Source organism: Scardinius erythrophthalmus, assembly GCF_964197995.2.
Source record: "Scardinius erythrophthalmus genome assembly, chromosome: 2".
NCBI lineage: Eukaryota > Metazoa > Chordata > Actinopteri > Cypriniformes > Leuciscidae > Scardinius > Scardinius erythrophthalmus.
The window spans coordinates 15862301-15883500 of record NC_138222.1 but is presented as its reverse complement, the minus strand read 5'-3'; the positions used below and the strand labels follow the sequence as shown (position 1 = coordinate 15883500).

Genomic DNA, 21200 nt, shown 5'->3' with positions numbered 1-21200 from the left:
GCAATACTTGACTTGGTATCGGTATCGAAACAATAATTTTGGTATCGTGACAACATAAACAGTGGACAGTAACAAAGTGACTGTACTTGAAAGAGTATTTTTATCACTACATTCCAAAGCATAATATTTTGCTTTCAATTTACTACATTTCATAAAACACATATTTTTATTGGTTATTTCAAATTGAATAAATCACCACCCCCTCTGAGAAGCAAGAGCATGGTCCGATTCATGAATGAGCTGATTCTTTCCAGTTATCCTGTTGAATTGTTTCACAGATCACACCGAATGATTCAGTTGTGAATCAGACTGATCCGATTGCAGCCGTTTTTGAATCAAGTCAAGTATTTTTGGTAAAATAACAAAAAAATGCCCATGCATCTTAAATGATATAGTATGTTTGCATAGTGTTCCTCCCCCATTTTCCCCCATATCCTTTTTTTGCCACATATGTTTTGTATATGATTTTACTTGTTTTCAGTAACTCGCTTGAATTGTCACTAACTTAAATTTATATTTAGTACATTTTAATTAAATAATATTAATATAATACTTTTTATAATAAAAATGTTTGCAGATAATACATTAAAAGTCTGCACTAATATTTCTTATTAATTAACTAATGACTAGTCTGACTAATGCTAGCTAGAATAAATAATAAACATGACTAATCTATCAGTACTTTTATTATATTTAAAAAGTAAATTTCTTTTGCACTTTTACTCAATCTATCTGTGCTTTTACTCATCTGCTTGATTTGTATACTTCATCCACCACTGATAATAAGTATGTATTGCACATGGGGTTTAGTGTGTGTCAGAAATATTGTACAGAAGTACAGAGGAGAGGCAAATTACTAAACCTATCTATGAACCAAATATATGCTTATGTTAAGCAGAATCTAGTTTAGCGTAATTGTGAAAGCAGCTAAACTCACCAACAACAGATTAAACCTGCTATCAGCTAGTATTACACAATGTTGGGGACAGATGCAAGTATAGGTTGACAGACTTCAGAATGATCTCTCAGCAACTTTCTGTAGCTTTTGTAGTAATTTTATATCTGCTTGTTTAGGAAAACAGACTGACATGTAACTTTAGCTGCCAAGTACATAACAGACGATGCCTACACACCACAGACGAGCTAAAATTAGACGCCCATCCACTGCGTTCTGAAGTTCGTAGCCTGTGAAGGTCACAAGAGGATTTGGATTAGAATATTTGCAGAAAGATTTGAAAATTTTGTTAATGCACAAAGGACAATTACTGGAAATGTTTTAAATGGATAACATGGAAAACATCTGGCAATTATGGACATCACAGATCATCGGTGTTGCTTTTGTGTTTTATTTCATATGGACGAATCATGAAACCTCCCAAGAACATGTCCAAGTTATACTTCCCCCTAAAATCAAAAGAAAGAATTAACAAATTGTATTTTGCATAAAGAAAATTAATAACTTTTTTTTTCTTGCATCATGACATTATATCCTGTTTTATTTCCTGTTATTTGCATGACAAATAAGCACACTCTTGAAGCGAGATGATTTCCATTTATTGAGATGTTAAATTATGAATTAAACCTTGAGATGTAAGAATTTCGATATCTCAACCCAGACCTTGGCAGTCAGTTGGTGTAATTTGACATCTTCAAATCTTCACTGAATCACAGCACTCTGAAAGAGTGTTATAATGATTTCAGAGACAATGAGGAGCATTTCAAGCTCTTTATGAGCTGCAGGAAATCCTCCATTACAGCAGATGCCTCCCTCTGAGGCGCTGAAGTGTCATAATCAGTCTTTAGTCACTATTTAGACAGGGATATTATTCCGTTGTCTATCGTTGTTCATTCAAATCCTTCACTGTTTTCTGGAAACAAGAGAAAATGTCCCTGGATCTGTCAACATACAAGCTGGAACTAAACAGTGATATAGCAGCTACATCACAGTGGCTAATTTGCTCTATTCTAATGTAAATCTACAGTAAATCATTGCATTTTCAATCACATTTTACACAAATTAACCAAAAGTATGGTAAAATGTTGCAGTGGAGGCAGTTGCAATAGTGAAACAATATATGCGGTTTTGTATACCTGAGCTGAGGTGTTTTCAGTTCATGGAAAGCAAATCCCAGGAGATATTTAGGTAGTTCAGTGGTAATCACAATGTGTTTGTGTACGTGTGTGTTGGTAATGTCCCCTTAGAGGCTTGTTGAGTTCTTGTTTATTTTAGTTTGCTGTAGGTTGATACACACACACACACACACACACACACACACACACACACACACACACACACACACACACACACACACACACACACACACACACACACACACACACACACACACACACACACACACACACACACACACACACACACACGTTTATTTTGGTATCTTTGTGTGGACTTGCCATAGACTTCTATTGTTTTAATACTGGCCTGACAATTTTCAATCCCCTATCCCTAGCCCTATCCCTAAACACAACCCTTACAGAAAACTTTATGCATTTTTACATTTTCAAATAAGCATCATTTAGGCTACAGTTTATTAATCCATTTCCCTCGTGGGGACCGCTGGCTGTTCCCCACAATGTAGGTGATCTCAGGTTTCACTGTCATTGTGGGGACATTTGGCTCCCATCCAAAAAGACAGCAAACTTCAAGGGCTTTTTTAATGAAACAATTTATTTATCAGGATTTTTTTTTTTTAAAGCAGCCGTTACCCTCCGCGTATTAACCATGGTAAAAAAGTTAACAAAGATTGTATGAATATAGCCACACAATACAAATGACCGACAATATGATTAAAATTAAAACATTGCAGTTTATCTCGGGCTAATCAACATAAATAATTAAGTAATAAATAATTACTTTGGAAATAATTATACATAACTATTCTTTTTTTTTTTTTCTTTTTTTTTTGTTATAGTGTTTGAAGATTATTGTTTTAGTGCAGAATATTGTTAAACCTATATTGATAAACCTCAGGCTTATAGTTTTTATTTGAATGCATCACATCCGGGTCGAGTGGTTGCGTACATTGATACATCTAGGTGTGAATGAGGCTTTATTAATGGTCTGCTAAAAGTATTTTCACACTTTTACACTAAGTTTACTTTAAATGTTCAAGAGATGAAGAAAATGCCATTGTAACTAATTTTTGAAATTTATTTTTGAATTATTAAAATAATAAATTGCAGTTTGATAGAGGCCTGAACCCTTTCAAAAAATAAATAATTTCATTATTTTTTCCATAAATTGTTGTTGTAAGGATAATTCAACAATTCAAGGGAAATGAACTAGTCCTGAACCAGTTAGCTCCTAGTGATTGGCAGCTTAATTTGGAACATATTTGCAACCCTGTTACCCATTCTGGCATATTTTACTGACTAAGGGTACTGATATAAGGGTTTACATGACAACGATGTATAACAAACGGAGCGGTTTTTCCTTTGCATTTTTCGTGTTTAGATCTAATGTTGTCAAAACGATTCCTGTTCACATGGAGTTAAGAAAATTACTATTATGCATGTCAGGCTAGTAGTTGGTGATTTCACTTTGTAAAGAAACACTACTCGCCTATTTTGTGCTAACTTTTGAGTACATCATGAAAGACCAGATAACTTTCAACACACTATCTATTAATGTTACTTGAATAACATTTGTTCATCATTTTGAGAGAACCATGCCAAAATGTTAGCCAAAGTTCTGAGAACATTCTCTGTTAGCTGGGACCAAACCCACAAGTTTCTCCAGGTTACCTCAGCTTCCTAAATGTGATAAAGGCTTGAAGAGCAATGAAAGTGCATGTGCGTGTTTGTGTGTGACTGTGCTGGTGTTGCTGTGTTTCAGAGGATCAGCTGCCCGCAGGTTTCCCCACCATAGACATGGGCCCTCAGCTCAAGGTGGTCGAGCGCACCCGTACCGCCACCATGCTCTGTGCTGCTAGCGGGAACCCCGACCCAGACATTTCCTGGTTCAAAGACTTCCTACCGGTCAACACGAGTAACAACAACGGACGCATCAAACAGCTTCGATCAGGTAATTTTCCTCTGAACGCTTGGCTCCATAACGGCAGAAGAAAAGCAGCGACAAGAGCCGCTCCTGTCCTTCTTTACATTTGACTTTCTGTTCTTTCTCATGGAACATTTTTTGGTTTTCTGTAGGAAACGGCATCGTCGTCTACGTCCCCTCTGTGTGTGATGTGTCTTGTTTTCTTGTCTGTTTAATTTATTACTCATGATTCACTGCTATGACTGCATTTTTGGCCAGCTTAAATTGGGCTTTGTTTTGTTTCCATTTTAACACTTAGTTAAAAAGCAGCCGAACCATGCATAATAAATAACTGTCGTTCTCCATGTCCTTATTTATCTTCCTTAAATGCGCAATTAGTACAATCTGGCTTCATTCACTGCTCTCAAAAGAATCATCAAGGTTGTTTTGTTTGTTGCTTTCATGTCATGATGCACATGTACCAACAGCCTAAAAAACCTCTAACATCCAAAAACGGAAAAAAAGAAAAAGAGAGAGAGACGTCCGTCCCTGTGTGTGTGACTTTTGTTGTGTGTTTGCGCATCCAATTGACCAAATTCAGGGCTGAAAATGTTGGTGATTCTTTTCCGTTGAATTGGGAGCCGCAGTAGACGTTCCTTCTCTTCGTCTGCGGTCTCTCTCGTAACGCTCCCCACAACCCTATTTCGTTTTGCAATTGACGCACATTGTGAATATGTAATTGTTGAGTTGAATACGATGTGTTTTCCAGCACTCAATATGGTACAATATGTCTTCCCAGAGTTCTCCGCTTTGCCCTTGTCCTGTTTTCTTTCGTTGTCTGATTTCTCTCTTGATTTTCCTAGCCGTTTATAACCCTGTGCAATAGAGTGTCAGATTTAAGTGTGTCAACAAGAGCAAACGTAAGGAATATAATCATATTTTCTATGCTGTCTTTCTTCTCTCTGTTTTGTAAATCTCCAGAGTCATTTGGTAAGTTTGTAGATCTGAGCACACATGCCTCCCACTAATGTTCCATGTTTCTCAAACTACTGTTAAAATGCATGGCATGCATTTTACTAACAGTGTCGATAAACTAGCAGAGCATACACTAGTTGACTAGCAGTAAAGCACACACCAACACGAGCAGCTGGTCAGGGCCACGCACCGACACTGTCACTCCATCTTTGTCTCAAATCACAGCTCAAAGACTCTCCACTGTTCCCAATCAATCCTTAGTTCCCCTCCCGCTAGATCACGGCCACAACAGGTCTCAAAATGGCCCCTTGTGCTTCATCCACTGTACCAGTTGCTCTTTGACCTCCTAAAGTGACCAATGCTCAATCCTGTGCTTTTCTCCACTAGAGCCAATGGCTGTCTTTTCTGAGTCTCTCTTTCCTGTTGTAGCCTAATAAAGTCTGTAAGAAAGCAAAGCAAAGCTAATTTGATTCTTCTTCCAAAGCGGCCAGACTCTCTTCTCGTACTAACGACTCTTCTTTCTTAATCTTATTTGCATTCATATAATCCACCCAGGTGGTACGCCAATAAGAGGTAAGAGTGCTCAACTCAAGTTCACAGAATGAACAACTGACTTCATTCTTCCTGTCCCACATGTGTCTGCATCCATGAAACGCCCCGGCATCTTCCCCATTGTCCCCCTCCCCCACCATCCCATTCTGTTCATGCCACCCATCCTATCACCTTTTTTGCGTAAGCGTTCTTTCTTTCTTTCTTTCGTTTGGTTTTCTTTCAGTTTAAGAAAGCCTCTTGCATTTTTTTCTCTCTTCCGAGTCGATATGCTTACTGCAGCCCAAAGAAGCATATCCTATATGTGTTCTATTTCATTATTTTATTATTATTATTATTATTTTTTATTTTTTTTATCTTTTGGCCATAGCAGATCATGTGTCCCTTTTTTCCGTCCAACTAAAACAGCCAAACATTTTTCCCCCCCTTAGCTGTTCTTGTTCAGCCGCACATGAGCCCAGATGTCGGAGACACACCGGAGACCTCTCTGCCACGATTTTTCTCCCAAAAAAGCATCTTTCTGTCTTTACAAACTTCTTTTTTTTTTTTTTTTTGCTCTTCGTCCTCCATTTGCTTTCCTATACCTATACCCTTCTCAAAACAAGCTAAAAAAGCCCAAACAACTACTTTTTTGATAAAGTTTCTGCGGTGCTTTTTTTCTTCTTCCACCTATTTTTCCTTCTTGCATTTCTTGGGTTGAAGGCTGTTTTCCTTTTTGACGTTTTTATTTTTTCCATTCTTCAGGGTTGGGGAAAAGCTAACAGTGGGTCTGGCAGACGATACCGAGGTGGCCATTTTGTGTCTTTTTTTTTTTTTTTTTTTTTTTTTTTTTTTTTTGTCAAGCTACTCAGGAGGCGGTGTCCGCTGCGGTTCAGTGCACTTTAAAAAATGTTTTTCCCTGGGTCATGTGACACCACACTGCTGATCCCATTGGTGGATTTTTATGGGTGTCATTTGTAGCTTTGCGTAAGCTATGGCAGTGATTGGTTGCTTTCTTGTCGGCGGAGGCCGTTTTGAATTTTCTAATACAATTGCATTTTATTTTTCAGCTAAGGGTTGTCAAAAGGTTGTAAGTTGTGCCGACACACATTTCTTGTTCTTTGGAAAGATTTGCATGTGCTAGAGGTTTATGTACTGGTAACGATAATTCTCCCAACAGATTTTTTTTCTTCTATTTTTTACGATTCAAGCAGCGTATTTTTTTCCTGAGAATGCTGCTGTTTTTGCTGACTTCCACCCTCTGAAGTCTTTGGCCATTTTATTGATGGATCAATTCGAATTGAATTTAACCAAATTTTACTAGCCAAATTTATTTTTTTAACCCCCTTTTATGCTGCTTTTGTATACTGTAAACCTTTTTTATTTGAGTCATATGCTGCTGTATTGCAGTTTTCACTCATTCCCATAATGAACAGTCCTGTGAGATGTGTAATAATATTGCAGGGCTACCCTCCCCCTCCCCCCTCACCTTTTGTAGACCTTTCAATTAATAATCGATCAGTATTATTATTGATTATTATCACAACTGTTTTTTCCTAAACAGTAATGCTCAAACTATTTTGAAACACCCTATCAATTAAGTGCCTTTAGAAACCCTGCAACATGTATTTTGTACTGTATGTTTTCCTCTCCATTGATGTGATTGTAAAATGTCCAAGATAATTAATGCTGCAAAGTCTCTTTTTGTTTTCTTTCTGTGTACCCTCTCAAATGTCTATGGCAGTGTTTGCCATACTATTCTCTAGACCCGTTTCCTAGTGCAACTGCTGCAAGTTAGTTTGTAGGGTGAGATACTAGCTCACAACACACTTCGATTTAAGCACCTCAAAATTACTCCGTTCCTGACAAAATCATAATATGCATCGCGAATCCAGCGTGAAATCCATCTTTAGTGCTGAAATTGCTTTCCCATGATGCATCGGGCCTAGAGAATGAAATACTGCGTTAGACATTTTAAGTGGAAACATTTCTACCCCCAGCTTCCAGGAGCTTAGCTTGCATAAACTGGTTAAGTCTATACGAACCTCTTCAATGCGAGGCATGCCTGCAGATGTCGCCTCTCAGGGTTAAACATCAATATAGCAGCAGTCAGATGGCAGTGAACTGCCTTTAGCTGAAGTCATTCTGTTGCGTCCACCCTTATGGAGACCTAAACAGAACAAATTCCAATTCATAGTGAGAGAAATAGGCCTAGCATGTGATCTAGTGTAAGTTGTTTAATGGCTTGTATTATTATTGTAATTATCTGTTTTCTGCTTCATGTTCTCTCCCACTGTGTAGGAGCGCTGCAAATTGAACAAAGTGAGGAATCGGACCAAGGGAAGTACGAATGTGTCGCAACCAACAACGACGGCACACGCTATTCTGCACCTGCTAACCTGTATGTCAGAGGTAGGAACAGCTCATGGCGGTAAACAAAACCAACAAAAGAGCATATAATAACTCTAGACGCACACACATTTGAATCAAATAGAGCCAGTTAGCTGGTCATTTTTTGTTGTTTGGATCCCTCTGGTTTCCTGAGAATTTTTGCAAGTATGACATTTGCTGCCGCCTTGATTTTCTGCCTGTCTGGTGTTTAATTTCGATTTAACCTTTATTGACTCGACTGCTTGTTTTGTATGTTATATGACTGACTCTTAAGATAACAGGAATGATTGATTGAGTTTAACCTCTTTCCTCTCTACAGCAAATGTCTGACTGTTCTGTTTTTCATCTCTCTTTATACTGGCAAACGGAATAAAACTATTACATTTATTTTGAAACGAACGAAGAGTTTTATGTTATTATTTTATCATTTTATTTTTGTAAACATAACAAATTTCAGTGCAATCTTTAATCTGTAATGTAGTCTAAAATATTTTAATTTAATGTGTATGGGTGATTCTTCAATTAAGTGAACTGTGCCTTAGGATGATTAAATAAATAAATAAATAAATAAATAAAATGTTCAGTAAAAACAAACATACAAACAAAAAATTTAGTTTTAAAGTACAGACTATCAGCCTTAAATGTTTTAATTAAGTTACAATATAATTACCTAGTACTGCTGGCTTACATTTGGGTGTATATATATGAAGAGTTCAGATGCAAAAGCCTCTAAATGCCATCTGAAATTTTCTTCTAGAATGATCATTTTTATCAAGCTCGTATATTTAAATTCAATAATTTCACTTAAATGGCAATGAAGATTACCTATTAATAGTCATTTAAGTGAAATTACTGAACTTAAATATACAAGCTTGATAAAAATGATCATTCTAGAAGAAAATTTCAGATGGCATTTAGAGGCTTTTGCATCTGAACTCTTCATATGGTTATCCAGGAAATGAAAAATTACATTTTGTAATGTCATTCATTTTAAGATTTTTACATCATGATTTGAGAGTATCTTTATTAGATGCCTATACCTAATTTGTCAGTATTTGAGAGCTGACAATCCATGTTTTTTTTTTTACTTTTTTTTTTTTACTTTTTTTACTTTTACTTTTTTACTAAATTCAGAGTTATAACTTCCAATGTAATGTAAGGAATTTTCTTTTCTTTTTTTCAAGCAGTCAGAAGGTCCACTAACTGAAGAATCACTCCACTGTATAAATAAAAAAATGTTTATTGATATTGACTTATGATGGAGCATGTGCCTTTATGTGCATTCTTTAGTTCAAGTTTACATCTACAGTGAGGAAAATAAGTATTTGAACACCCTGCTATTTTGCAAGTTCTCCCACTTAGAAATCATGGAGGGGTCTGAAATTGTCATCGTAGGTGCATATCCACTGTGAGAGACATAATCTAAAAAAAAAAATCCAGAAATCACAATGTATGATTTTTTAACTATTTATTTGTAGGATACAGCTGCAAATAAGTATTTGAACACCTGAGAAAATCAATGTTAATATTTGGTACAGTAGCCTTTGTTTGCAATTACAGAGGTCAAACGTTTCCTGTAGTTTTTCACCTGGTTTGCACACACTGCAGGAGGGATTTTGGCCCACTCCTCCACACAGATCTTCTCTAGATCAGTCAGGTTTCTGGGCTGTCGCTGAGAAACACGGAGTTTGAGCTCCCTCCAAAGATTCTATATTGGGTTTAGGTCTGGAGACTGGCTAGGCCACGCCAGAACCTTGATATGCTTCTTACAGAGCCACTCCTTGGTTATCCTGGCTGTGTGCTTCGGGTCATTGTTATGTTGGAAGACCCAGCCTCGACCCATCTTCAATGCTCTAACTGAGGGAAGGAGGTTGTTCCCCAAAATCTTGCAATACATGGCCCCGGTCATCCTCTCCTTAATACAGTGCAGTCGCCCTGTCCCATGTGCAGAAAAACAACCCCCAAAGCATGATGCTACCGCCCCATGCTTCACAGTAGGGATGGTGTTCTTGGGATGGTACTCATCATTCTTCTTCCTCCAAACACGTTTAGTGGAATTATGACCAAAAAGTTCTATTTTGGTCTCATCTGATCACATGACTTTCTCCCATGACTCCTCTGGATCATCCAAATGGTCATTGGCAAACTTAAGACGGGCCTTGACATGTGCTGGTTTAAGCAGGGGAACCTTCCGTGCCATGCATGATTTCAAACCATGACGTCTTAGTGTATTACCAACAGTAACCTTGGAAACAGTGGTCCCAGCTCTTTTCAGGTCATTGACCAGCTCCTCCCGTGTAGTTCTGGGCTGATTTCTCACCTTTCTTAGGATCATTGAGACCCCACGAGGTGAGATCTTGCATGGAGCCCCAGTCCGAGGGAGATTGACAGTCATTTTTAGCTTCTTCCATTTTCTAATGATTGCTCCAACAGTGGACCTTTTTTCACCAAGCTGCTTGGCAATTTCCCCGTAGCCCTTTCCAGCCTTGTGGAGGTGTACAATTTTGTCTCTAGTGTCTTTGGACAGCTCTTTGGTCTTGGCCATGTTAGTAGTTGGATTCTTACTGATTGTATGGGGTGGACAGGTGTCTTTATGCAGCTAACGACCTCAAACAGGTTCATCTAATTTCGGATAATAAATGGAGTGGAGGTGGACATTTTAAAGGCAGACTAACAGGTCTTTGACGGTCAGAATTCTAGCTGATAGACAGGTGTTCAAATACTTATTTGCAGCTGTATCATACAAATAAATAGTTAAAAAATCATATATTGTGATTTCTGGATTTTTTTTTTAGATTATGTCTCTCACAGTGGACATGCACCTACGATGACAATGTCAGACCCCTCCATGATTTCCAAGTGGGAGAACTTGCAAAATAGCAGGGTGTTCAAATACTTATTTTCCTCGCTGTATTTAATCTGGCACAGTAAAGTCAACATGAAGTCAACAAGTCAACTGTGTTCTCAATCCATTTTACTTTATTACTGTGATGTATTTCATAATGAAACAGGGCTTGATACAAAAGGGCTTGGGCTGGGTTTCCCGAAACCTTCTTAACGCTACGTTGTTCTTAAGTTACACCTTAAGCTGTACCTTATCGTTAATACGTGTTTCCCGAAACGTTCTTAGTTAAGTATACCTTCTGTAAGTCATATGTTCGGAAGGTTGGTCTGAACTACTCTTAGCTTTACCTTATAACTGTTGCAGGTCTATACGAATAAAATTCTGAAGTTTTAATACACCCAGACAGTGTTCAATTAGGCTAATTCAAGTGTTTCAAAGAATAAAATTGTCATTATACGGATTGTTGTTAGATTTTTAATTATATTATCCAAAGGTACATCAGCTCCTGAACCATTAAAGGCTTAATAGTCTATTTAAAGGGAATGGTTGTGGTGGGGAGTTTGCTCAAACTATGGTAGCGATACAGCGAATAGTTGTTCTAAAAGACGGCGCCGTCCGCGGAGCGCTTTCAAAGGCCAGTGAAAGCACACTGTCAGTTAAGTCCTATTCAGACGCTAATTGTTTATCATGGGCTCGTACGGTATTTTAAACATTTACAGGGGTAAGTGATTTTATTGCCATCCGAATCCATAATGTCAGTGTTTTTCTCACCCAACCCGCGTAAAAATCCCTGGACAAATTGTTTTTTGACAAACAGGTTGTGTGGGAATTGAATTGCCGTCTGAATCCACATCTCTGAGTTTACAAGAAGAGATTCAAAATTCACTGTTTAAATCCTTTTTGATCACTACCGAGTACCGTATGTAAGATGTACACTTTTATTACTGAAATGCTGGAAAGTATTTACAAAAACACTATTTCATCGCAGCTCCACCTCAGCGAACAAAAATGGGAAAGAGATGAAAGCACGTTAAATTTTTGAAATGGTTATTGGGGCAGAAATATATGATACAATTTTAAAATATGTAGGCTAGGCTATTATAGTTTGGATTATTTTTTATAATATCCCATGAGTCCTAATAAATGCAATTTCAACTATTTCTGAAGTGCTTCTTTTATAAACACCGCTTTCTCACATAACGCAGAGAAGCAGCCCCTGCACAAGAGAATAATTGATTCTCGAGCCGTCGATATCAACCAATTCAGCACCTTCGCCACGGACAGCACCGGGTAACGTCGCACGTAAGAAGGTATATCTTAAGTAGCTTCCTAAGGTATAGTCCGGGGAACACGCCTAGTAATGGTATACCTTTAGTTAAGTTATACCTTAAGAGTCTTCGTAGCGCGCTAAGAGACAATGTCATCGGGAAACCCAGCCCTGATTTTATCCAGAAGGAATTGATTTAAGATAAAAATAAATAAGAGTGACTGGTCACTGTAGGTCAACAGCCACCCTGTACAACTTTTAATATCTCATATTGGTAAGAAAACAGGGTGCTTTTGATTTCATATTGACTTTAACCCCAAATTTATCATAATCAGCTGCCAAAATATGTTCCATCTTATAAATCTTGAAGGCCAGATGTCAACTACTGCTTTAAGGAGTGTGGCTAAATTCATGCACAGGTCTCAGTCATGTGGCTTACATGAGGAACCAAAAAATATATTTGTAAATTATGAACAAAACTCCTGAGGAAAGTCAGTCCAAACCACAGTAACTGCTGATGGCATGTAAAGCTCATAACTGGACCTGTGTCATATTGTTTAATGGGCAGCGCATTAAAAGGCCTGTAAAATACAGCACACTTTTCTTTTCCTAGACATTCTGTCTCTAGCAGAAATTCTCTGGGTTGAATGTGGCCTGTTTTACTCTCTCTGTATTTTCCCTTGTTTTTCTCCTCATTTTATTTTGTTTCCGCATCAATTCCCTACATCCCTCAGAGCTGCGAGAAGGTTGGTGTGTTTTTTCTTTCTAACCATCTTCAAACTAAAAAAAAAAAAAAAAAAAATACAACCGCTAGTTACAATTCCCAACAGTACGAAAAAAAAAATTATTGTAGCTGCATTTGCGTGTCTATGATCAAATTCTGCTTTTGATTCCTTATGTTTTATGTTTTGGACAGTTTCTTCTTCATTTCCTTTTGTTATGGTCTGAATGAATTCCCTGTTCTCCGCTGTACTGCTTGACCAAAAAGTGGTGCATGTTGGTCAGAATGTGCACAGTTTGTTGGGGGGTTTGCATGGTGGATTGGTCATGCTAAAGTTGTCTGTCCTCACCCACATGTCAGTGGTCCTGCTTCATTACTTTGACCGACTTGTGCCTTCCTAACACCTAGAAAAAACTCAATGCTCTGACCTTGCACGGTACAAACTGCAATGAGACATGCTCCGTAGGTCTGTGAGATCAGATATTTTCTTTCTTTTCCACCTAATGAGCTGCTAATAAAGGACAATTGATGCATGTAGAGCGTTGTTCTCAAGACTCGACAAATGGAACAGTATTCAGATGAAAGGAAAAACATCATGTCTCCTGGAACAGAGTTTCAGAGAATGAAAATCTGCAATAATTAGAGATTTCATCTCCAGAGAAGCGCGACATCTCCGCTCGAATGGATACCACCAGTCGCTGAAATTCTTATCTTTCCTTCTTTTTCTTCCATTTCTGGTGGTTTAATGCAGAGACTTAAATAGACGCCAAGTCCTTAAGGAACGTTTGTTTAAGTTAATCCTTTTGTCATTTTAATTCTAAGTGGTACAATAAAGATCCTAGCCAATGAACACCTATGGTCTTAAACAGGAGGACATGGTTGGACTAGCATGATTAGGAGCTGGTAAATGGGATTCATGGATAATGACCATAGTGCAGGGTTCCTCAAATCAGGCCTTACAGAGTTTAGCCCAAACTCTGATCAACTCACCTAACTGTAATTTTGAAGACATTGATTAGTTTGCTCAGATGTCTTTGATTAGGGTTCGAACTAAACTCTGCAAATCAGTGGGGGATTAGAGGAGCCTTGCTATAGGGGAATGTAACATTCTACCCAGACGTCTATTTATTTTTTTCCCAACCCTGTTCACACACCAACAGTACACCTTTTGGACATCTCCCTTATCTGACCCATCCGTTTTAGGTCTTAGAGTCTTAAAAGAGAATTTAATCTCTTTAAGAAACTTTTGAATATGTATGCTATCGGTATGCCTAGCAAACACTGCTCTAGTTTACGGTTTCAATCAAAACTCTACGAATATCTTGAAAGATTTGTTGTGATGAACCCTTTCTCAAATCCAGTGATTAATTGTCTTAAAGGGATAGTTCACTCAAAAATGAAAATTGTGTCATCACTTACTCAACCTCGTGTTGTTCTAAACCTGTATGGGTTTCTCTGTTCTGTTGAACACAAAAGAATATATTTTGAAGAATGTCAGTAACCAAACAGTTGATGTGTCCATTGACTTCCATAGTATTTTTTTTTTCCTACTATGGAAGTCAATGGACACATCAACTGTTTGGTTACCGACATTCTTCAAAATATCTTCTTTTGTGTTCAACAGAACAGAGAAACCCATACAGGTTTAGAACAACACGAGGTTGAGTAAGTGATGACACAATTTTCATTTTTGAGTGAACTATCCCTTTAAGGCGCGCGCATTGTAGCAGGACTGATATAAACCGCTGCACACTGACTCCCAGAAGCTGCTTATAGCAGACAGAGCCTGTCGCTTCGAGAAAGCGCCTGCCACTTCTGTGTGCATTATAGATCAGCCAATGCCATCTGAGACTGACAGTATGTAAGCAGTAACACTGACATCGGTTCAGTTATTTTGGACTCTTGAATCTTCTCCCACCCTTCTGCTGTCCCATAAACTCTCTTCTGAGAAGCTAGTGGATAGTATCCGTCTCTTTCTCTCTCCCTTTCTGTCTTGGAGACTCCTGCTTTTAATAGCCCTGTTGATTTACTGTTATCTGACTCTACTACTTCTCCCTTCTTATCCTCGTCTCCGTTCCTCTTCTCTCCTGTTTCTCCTCTTTTCTCTGTAATTCACAATTTTTTTTCCTGTGTAATGAGCAATGTGCTTGTTTGCATGACAGATTCAGGAATGCCCCCCCCCCCCCATGCCCCATTTGGGTATATCTTTTGGTTGTCTATGAATTTGTTTACTGCATCTGTTCATATTTAAATTTTAAATCATTTTTAAATTCACCCTTTCATTGTTATTGCATTGTTTATCAACGGTTTCACAACCATTGCCATTGACACGTGCGTCCACTTTTTGAATGGCAGCCAGTCACAGACAGACAGTCACAGCTGGTCTCTACCTGTTGTTAGTTTAGCAGGGTCCCTCTTGCGGGACTTGTTGCTGTGTGTGTGATGTGGCAATGTGATTCGGCACATTCCTTCACATCAACTGGAAGAGAACGCAGCATCGAAGTTGTACAAACACACACAACTCCTGCATGCTGTGGCCCTCCAGTTCCCCCTTGTGCTGCCGTCCGTCTGTCACGCGTGGGTCACCTGTGCATGGTGTCTGTTTCAATGTCCCAATCCAAAGGGAGTGAGGCGGAATATTTGTGTCTTCTACATGTGCATTAGTTTCCTGTTGGATCCTGCCATATATCAATCAGTTGAAACAGTGTATCGGTGAAATCCACCAGATGCTAATTCTTTGTCAGTTCTTCATCTGTTAAATGTTCCCGAATGTTCCGTCGCCCTACGTTTGTGCGGTAAGTTACCAGTACTTGTGTTCTCTTGCAGTGAGACGGGTTCCACCCCGGTTCTCCATTCCCCCAACGGACAATGAAATCATGCCCGGTGGCAGCGTTAACATCACCTGTGTGGCCGTGGGGTCACCAATGCCCTATGTCAAATGGATGCTGGGGTCGGAGGATTTGACCCCTGAAGATGACATGCCCATTGGGCGTAACGTGCTGGAACTCACTGACGTCCGACAGTCGGCAAACTATACGTGCGTCGCTATGTCAACGCTGGGCGTTATAGAGGCAGTCGCACAGATTACGGTCAAAGGTGAGAATTCAAGAGACGATTCGATATGTAACATTCCAATCGGCACCAAGCTGCTGTTATTTGATCTGTATTATCACATTCTGCAGATTAATACATGAGCTCCTACTGCTGCCACACTTGTTTGCTCAAACACTTACAGCTGTTTATATCCACACACACAAAACTGTTGTCTCTAGCAGACACAGCAAAACCACATTAGTCATAATATGCCCCAGGAGATAGCATGCAAAGACTAAACAGTATCTGTCCTATCACCAACCTCACCTAATGTGCTCTGAATTAAAGCAATAAATTACAGCATGTGAAATATTTAAGACATGTTCTAAACAAACTGCAAAGACTCACTTCCTCTGGGGGAACTTGGTTTCCTCCTTATCGCGGAGGTACTGTCAAGACTGTACTAGACAGCTCTTTTGCTGTATTACATTAGCAGTAAATGGTGCTATAATACACGCCTACTGTTTGTGTGTTGGCAGAGCAAGCTGACACTTTAACCTTCGGCTAGTATCCCAGGGGAAAAGCACATGGTCCATGAATGCTGATGACAAAGTCGTACAACACTGCTTAGCTTACCAGTGCAATTGCACACACAGTTAATGCATTTTCTCTAAACCAAGAGAAGAATCATTTTACATCTGAATGTTAGTTTTCAAATAGTTAGAATTTACTTTATTGGCAATACATGTTTATGTCCTGAATTAACTAAGCTGTTGAAGGCATGTTGTGCGTTTTTTCAGTCCAACAACTTGCACTCACAAACCATTTGCAATCCAGGCACTAAAAGTGCTGAAATGCTGCCTTTTGTAAGTAAATTAGGCTCATTATAAAATGCACCTCAGGGCTCGACATTAACACTTGTCCGGGACAAGTAATTTACCTGATTTGCATATTTCCTTCAGTGAATCAGGCACAAAAAGGTAGTAGACAGCATGTGCAAATAAACTATCAGCGGGCACCATTCAATCTTAGGGAATTCCTCCCACAGTCTACAATAATCATTAGTAACTAATTGCAGTGGATTTTCCATTTTACAAGCAATTGAAATTCACTGATTCAAGTTTCTTTATTGATGATCCAGCTTTACCGAAGCCGCCAGGTGTTCCCCAGGTAACAGAACGCACGGCAACAAGCATCACACTCACATGGGATTCTGGAAATCCCGAACCTGTTTCTTATTACATCATCCAGCACAAGCCCAAAAACTCTGAGGACTCTTATAAAGAGATTGATGGAGTCGCCACCACTCGATACAGTGTGGGGGGGCTGAGCCCTTACTCCGACTACCAATTTAGAGTAGTCGCCGTAAACAACATTGGGCGTGGGCCTCCCAGTGAAGCCATTGAGGCCAAAACGGCAGAGCAAGCACCAAGTACCGCCCCACGGCAAGTCAGAGGGCGCATGCTAAGTGCCACGACCGCTATAATCCACTGGGACGAACCTGAGGAGGCCAACGGGCAGATTACGGGCTACAGGGTTTACTACACCACCGATCCCAGCCAGCACGTCAACCAATGGGAAAAACAGATTGTAAGGACTTCCAACTTTCTCACCATTCCGGGCCTGACGCCCAATAAGACTTACTACATCAAGGTCCTGGCCTTCACCTCTGTAGGAGATGGACCGCTCTCATCTGATTTGCAGATCATAGCTAAAACTGGAGGTGGGTGTTGGGAATTACAGGAATTACAAAGAGGACAATGTCCAGTTTGTTTTTTACCATGATTTAAAAAAAGAAGTTTAATTTAATCAAAAACGTATGAATAACCATGAATATGAATAATTATATCACATTTTCTTCTTTTATATCACTTTTTTTTTTTTTTTTTTTTGCTGGAAATTTAACATAAAAAGTGTTAATATTTTAATATTTTGTAAATCAAATGCTCTGATTTATTTTATGTTTTTATTTGTAACTTGGTGGACACAAACCAACAATTTTATAGACACAAAGTGAAACCACTTTATGAAAAAATTTGGTTACACTTTATTGTAGTTACATTGTACTTACTCAAATAAGTACTGAGTAATATTAATTAACTACATGTACTTACTATAGAGTTAGTCAGGGTTTGGTTTAGGTTTAGTTATTAGGGTTGTTATTATATTGCGTACATGTAGTTACGTGTAACTAAGTCACCTTAAAATAAACTGTTACTAAAACTTAAGTTTAAAACTCAAAACAGACCCTGCATTCTGATTGGATGAGCTTTATTCATACATATAGCCAATGTACACAATTGAGTCGCAATTTAGTCTGTTATGGGACTGTAGTTACACACTATGAACTACCACACAACCTCAGGTTATTCCAGGAGAACTAAGCCTGTAGTGAGATAAATGTCTGCTTATCCCCCCTTATGTATTGTATTCCCACAATACAAACATAAAAATTACTGCAATTACACTTTGACAAAATGACTTTTTTTTTTTTTTTTTTTTTTTTTTTATTATAACATTTTATAGTGCCCTCTCAACCGACGGACTTCAAAGGTGAAGCCAAATCTGAGACGAGCATCCTGTTGTCATGGAACCCCCCCACTCAGACAGGCCAGGACAATCAAATCATCGGATACGAGCTGCTCTATAAGAAAGGAGATGACAAAGAGGAGGTCTGAATGTCAACAGTCATTGGAAAACGCCTCCAAGAATTTTCATCATTGTCATTGGTCAGGGTGATTGTACTGTATTTTCTTGGATGTTAACCTTTATTTTGTCGTTCCTTTCCTTAGAAACGTGTTAGCTTTGAGCCCACCACCACCTATTTGCTGAAAGATCTGAAGCCATTTACTACATACACATTTCAGCTGGCTGCTCGCAGCAAACACGGCGTTGGCGCCTACACCAACGAAATCTCAGCCGAAACACCTCAGACACGTAGGTCCTCTTCTGTCTTTACTGTCTATCCTAAACCCTTGCAGTCCAAGAACAGGAGCAGCACTTGCTGAAGCAGTAATCCTCCATTTCTTAACAGCGTTTGCTAATGTAAATCCTGAATTTGTTTGAACAGTGGTTTACACTGAGATATTTTTGAGAGATGGAGGCATTTCTGCAAACAACTTGTTAGCGCACATCTTGTTTTAATGAAAGCCGACCTGTGGGAAATGTCAAATGACAAGGTCACTTTGTTGAATTTGGTGTCATATAAATAAGCCAAGAAGGAGATGAGAGTGAATTATTCATCTGTTTGGCTGCAGTCGTTCAGCTTAAGGGTGCCTTGTTTTTTGACTTTGGCTATAGTATACCACACTGCATTTGAAAGATTTACCGAATTTGGAAAGGTTCCTTTTCCTGGAGCCTTTGTTGTAAGCTCAAATGCAATGATACATAGCTAGAAAAGAGAATTGCATTCCCAGAAGACCTCATATTTATTATCCATTCATTCAAGTTGAACTGTAACCAAACCTTTAGATCAACCCGTTCATTAATCTTGCATAATTTGATGCATAATTGATGTTGACAAGCTTGACTGTGTTTCACTTCATACTCACAATTTGAGGTAATCTGAATAAATATGAGGTCCTCTGAGAACATGCCAGGTAAGTATCTTGGAGGGCTGTTATCCGGTAGAGTGTTTGCATGTCCAAGTCTAGAAGCGTCAGTCATGAACTCTTGGACCATCCAGGCTTTTACCTCAAACCAACAGGCCTCGGAAAGGTTGGTGAGCAATGCATTTACTGTTTGTACAGAGCTGACACATCAACCTTTGAAATTTTGGATTGATGGTAACTGCTTGGAGGAAACAGGGCCCAGTTAAATGCAACTCATTAAGATATTTCACATGTTTGGAAAATGCTTTGAAGTATGATGAGAGAAAATGAAATTTGTGCCCTGAATTTTAGAATATATTTAGGAATAAATAACATATGTAGAATTACGAAGGTAGGTTCTTTACTTTGTGTCTGCACCAGTCCCACTCACACTATTTGTGAATTTTTTTTATCTTTTATACCTCCTTTATGAGAAATCTGTGACATGTCTGCCCGTTTCTGTTCATCTTTTTAAGCTTCATTTAAATTTATTTTCTTGCCATCATTTTTTTTTTTTTAATAAATGTAGTCCTTGTGGTCCATCCTCATTTTATGTTTCCTTTTTTTTTGTTTTTGTTTTGTCCATCAACATCATCTACACATCCACCACAAAAACAAAAAAATCCTCTTACCGCAACCCTGTGAACCTCACCTGGATCCAACCAAACTCCAAAACCACTTGAATCCAATTTAATGACTATACTCCTCCCACAATCCTCTGATCCTCCAATCAGAGCCCTCAGCTCCGCCCCAGGAAGTCAAGTGTACTAGTCACAGTTCTACCAGCATTCTGGTAAGTTGGAAACCGCCACCAGTGGAGCTTCAAAATGGAATCATGACCAAATTCACCATCCAGTATGCGGCGATTGAAGGTGACGATACCTCGTTGCAACAAATATCGGACATACCGCCTGAAAAGTACCATTATCTATTGGAAAACTTGGACAAATGGACAGAATACCGTGTGACAGTGAGCGCCCACACAGAAGCGGGGGAAGGCCCTGAGAGTTTACCTCAGCTAATCCGTACAGAGGAAGATGGTATGTCTTACCCACACGCCACTGTGACCCTATTCTAATGTCTTTACCCTTAAAACATGCCCCACTTCTGGCAGACTTCTGCCCAAGGCACCCTAAAACCCACTCGCCCCTATAGTCCCCTGTATTTACACTAACTCTACTAACCAGGATTTTTTGTGACCTTTCACCGAGCCAACATTTATTTTGGGAGAATGTTCGAGAGAATTTTTGAGTCTTTTTGCGTGACCAGACTTTCTTGGAAATTTCATGGCATGTTCATCTGACAACCTTAAACTTTCAGCAATGTTTTGCTGTTTTTCCCCCATTTTCTTAAGATCAATGATTTTTTTTTTTTTTTTTTTTTTTTTTTTTTTTAATGGAGTTAAACTAATTTTCATACATGAGAAAAGATGCCTAAATCAACTGTGAATCCTCTTAAAATGGGGCTTTTTCCTCAAATGTCCCACGCTAATGACATTTTTTTCTTAAATTTTTCCATTTGTTTTTTCTTTTTGTCTTCACTCTATCATAGCCAAACTCCTTTTGAGTGCTTCAAAGCTCTGAAACACTCCTCTTGGCGTTTTTGCTTGTTATTTTTATTCCATATTTTGACTCCACTAACCCCATTTTTCAAAAAAAAAAAAAAATTAGGTCAGTTGTGTGACCTGTTTTTGGGGATTGTTTTTGTTTTTTTTCCTCTCTTTTTTTTTTTTTTTTTTTGCTTTTGACTTCTCATTGTTGAGATATTAGTGTTATCCAGTACTTGTTAGTGGTATATACCCATTTTGTAGATTTTTGTCTGCTTCACCACTTTCTCTTGAGAGATGTCCAGTCGGA

The 21200-nt window shown here is 38.7% G+C and overlaps 1 protein-coding gene and 1 long non-coding RNA gene across 9 annotated transcripts in view; one reads left to right on the top strand and one right to left on the bottom strand.

The window, feature by feature from the left end:
• LOC308680156 (receptor-type tyrosine-protein phosphatase delta) overlaps positions 1-21200 on the top strand; it is a 190196-nt gene that overhangs the window by 102934 nt on the left and 66062 nt on the right. For all 7 annotated transcript variants that reach the window (XM_081348112.1, XM_081348113.1, XM_081348109.1 and 4 more), the window contains exons 5-11: positions 3854-4042; positions 7799-7909; positions 15548-15817; positions 16896-17477; positions 18281-18426; positions 18547-18691; positions 20079-20384. In XM_081348112.1, coding sequence (XP_081204238.1) covers positions 3854-4042; positions 7799-7909; positions 15548-15817; positions 16896-17477; positions 18281-18426; positions 18547-18691; positions 20079-20384 — 1749 coding nt within the window. The remainder of the gene's footprint in view (positions 1-3853; positions 4043-7798; positions 7910-15547; positions 15818-16895; positions 17478-18280; positions 18427-18546; positions 18692-20078; positions 20385-21200) is intronic.
• On the bottom strand, positions 665-16242 carry LOC308680186. 2 transcript variants are annotated; one of them, XR_014028893.1, is made up of 5 exons: positions 16163-16242; positions 7543-7667; positions 7342-7442; positions 1267-1404; positions 665-1185 (listed from the first exon to the last, which is right to left on the bottom strand). It is a non-coding gene; the product is annotated as an uncharacterized lncRNA (long non-coding RNA). The 2 variants fall into 2 exon arrangements; XR_014028892.1 differs by having other exon boundaries at positions 665-1404.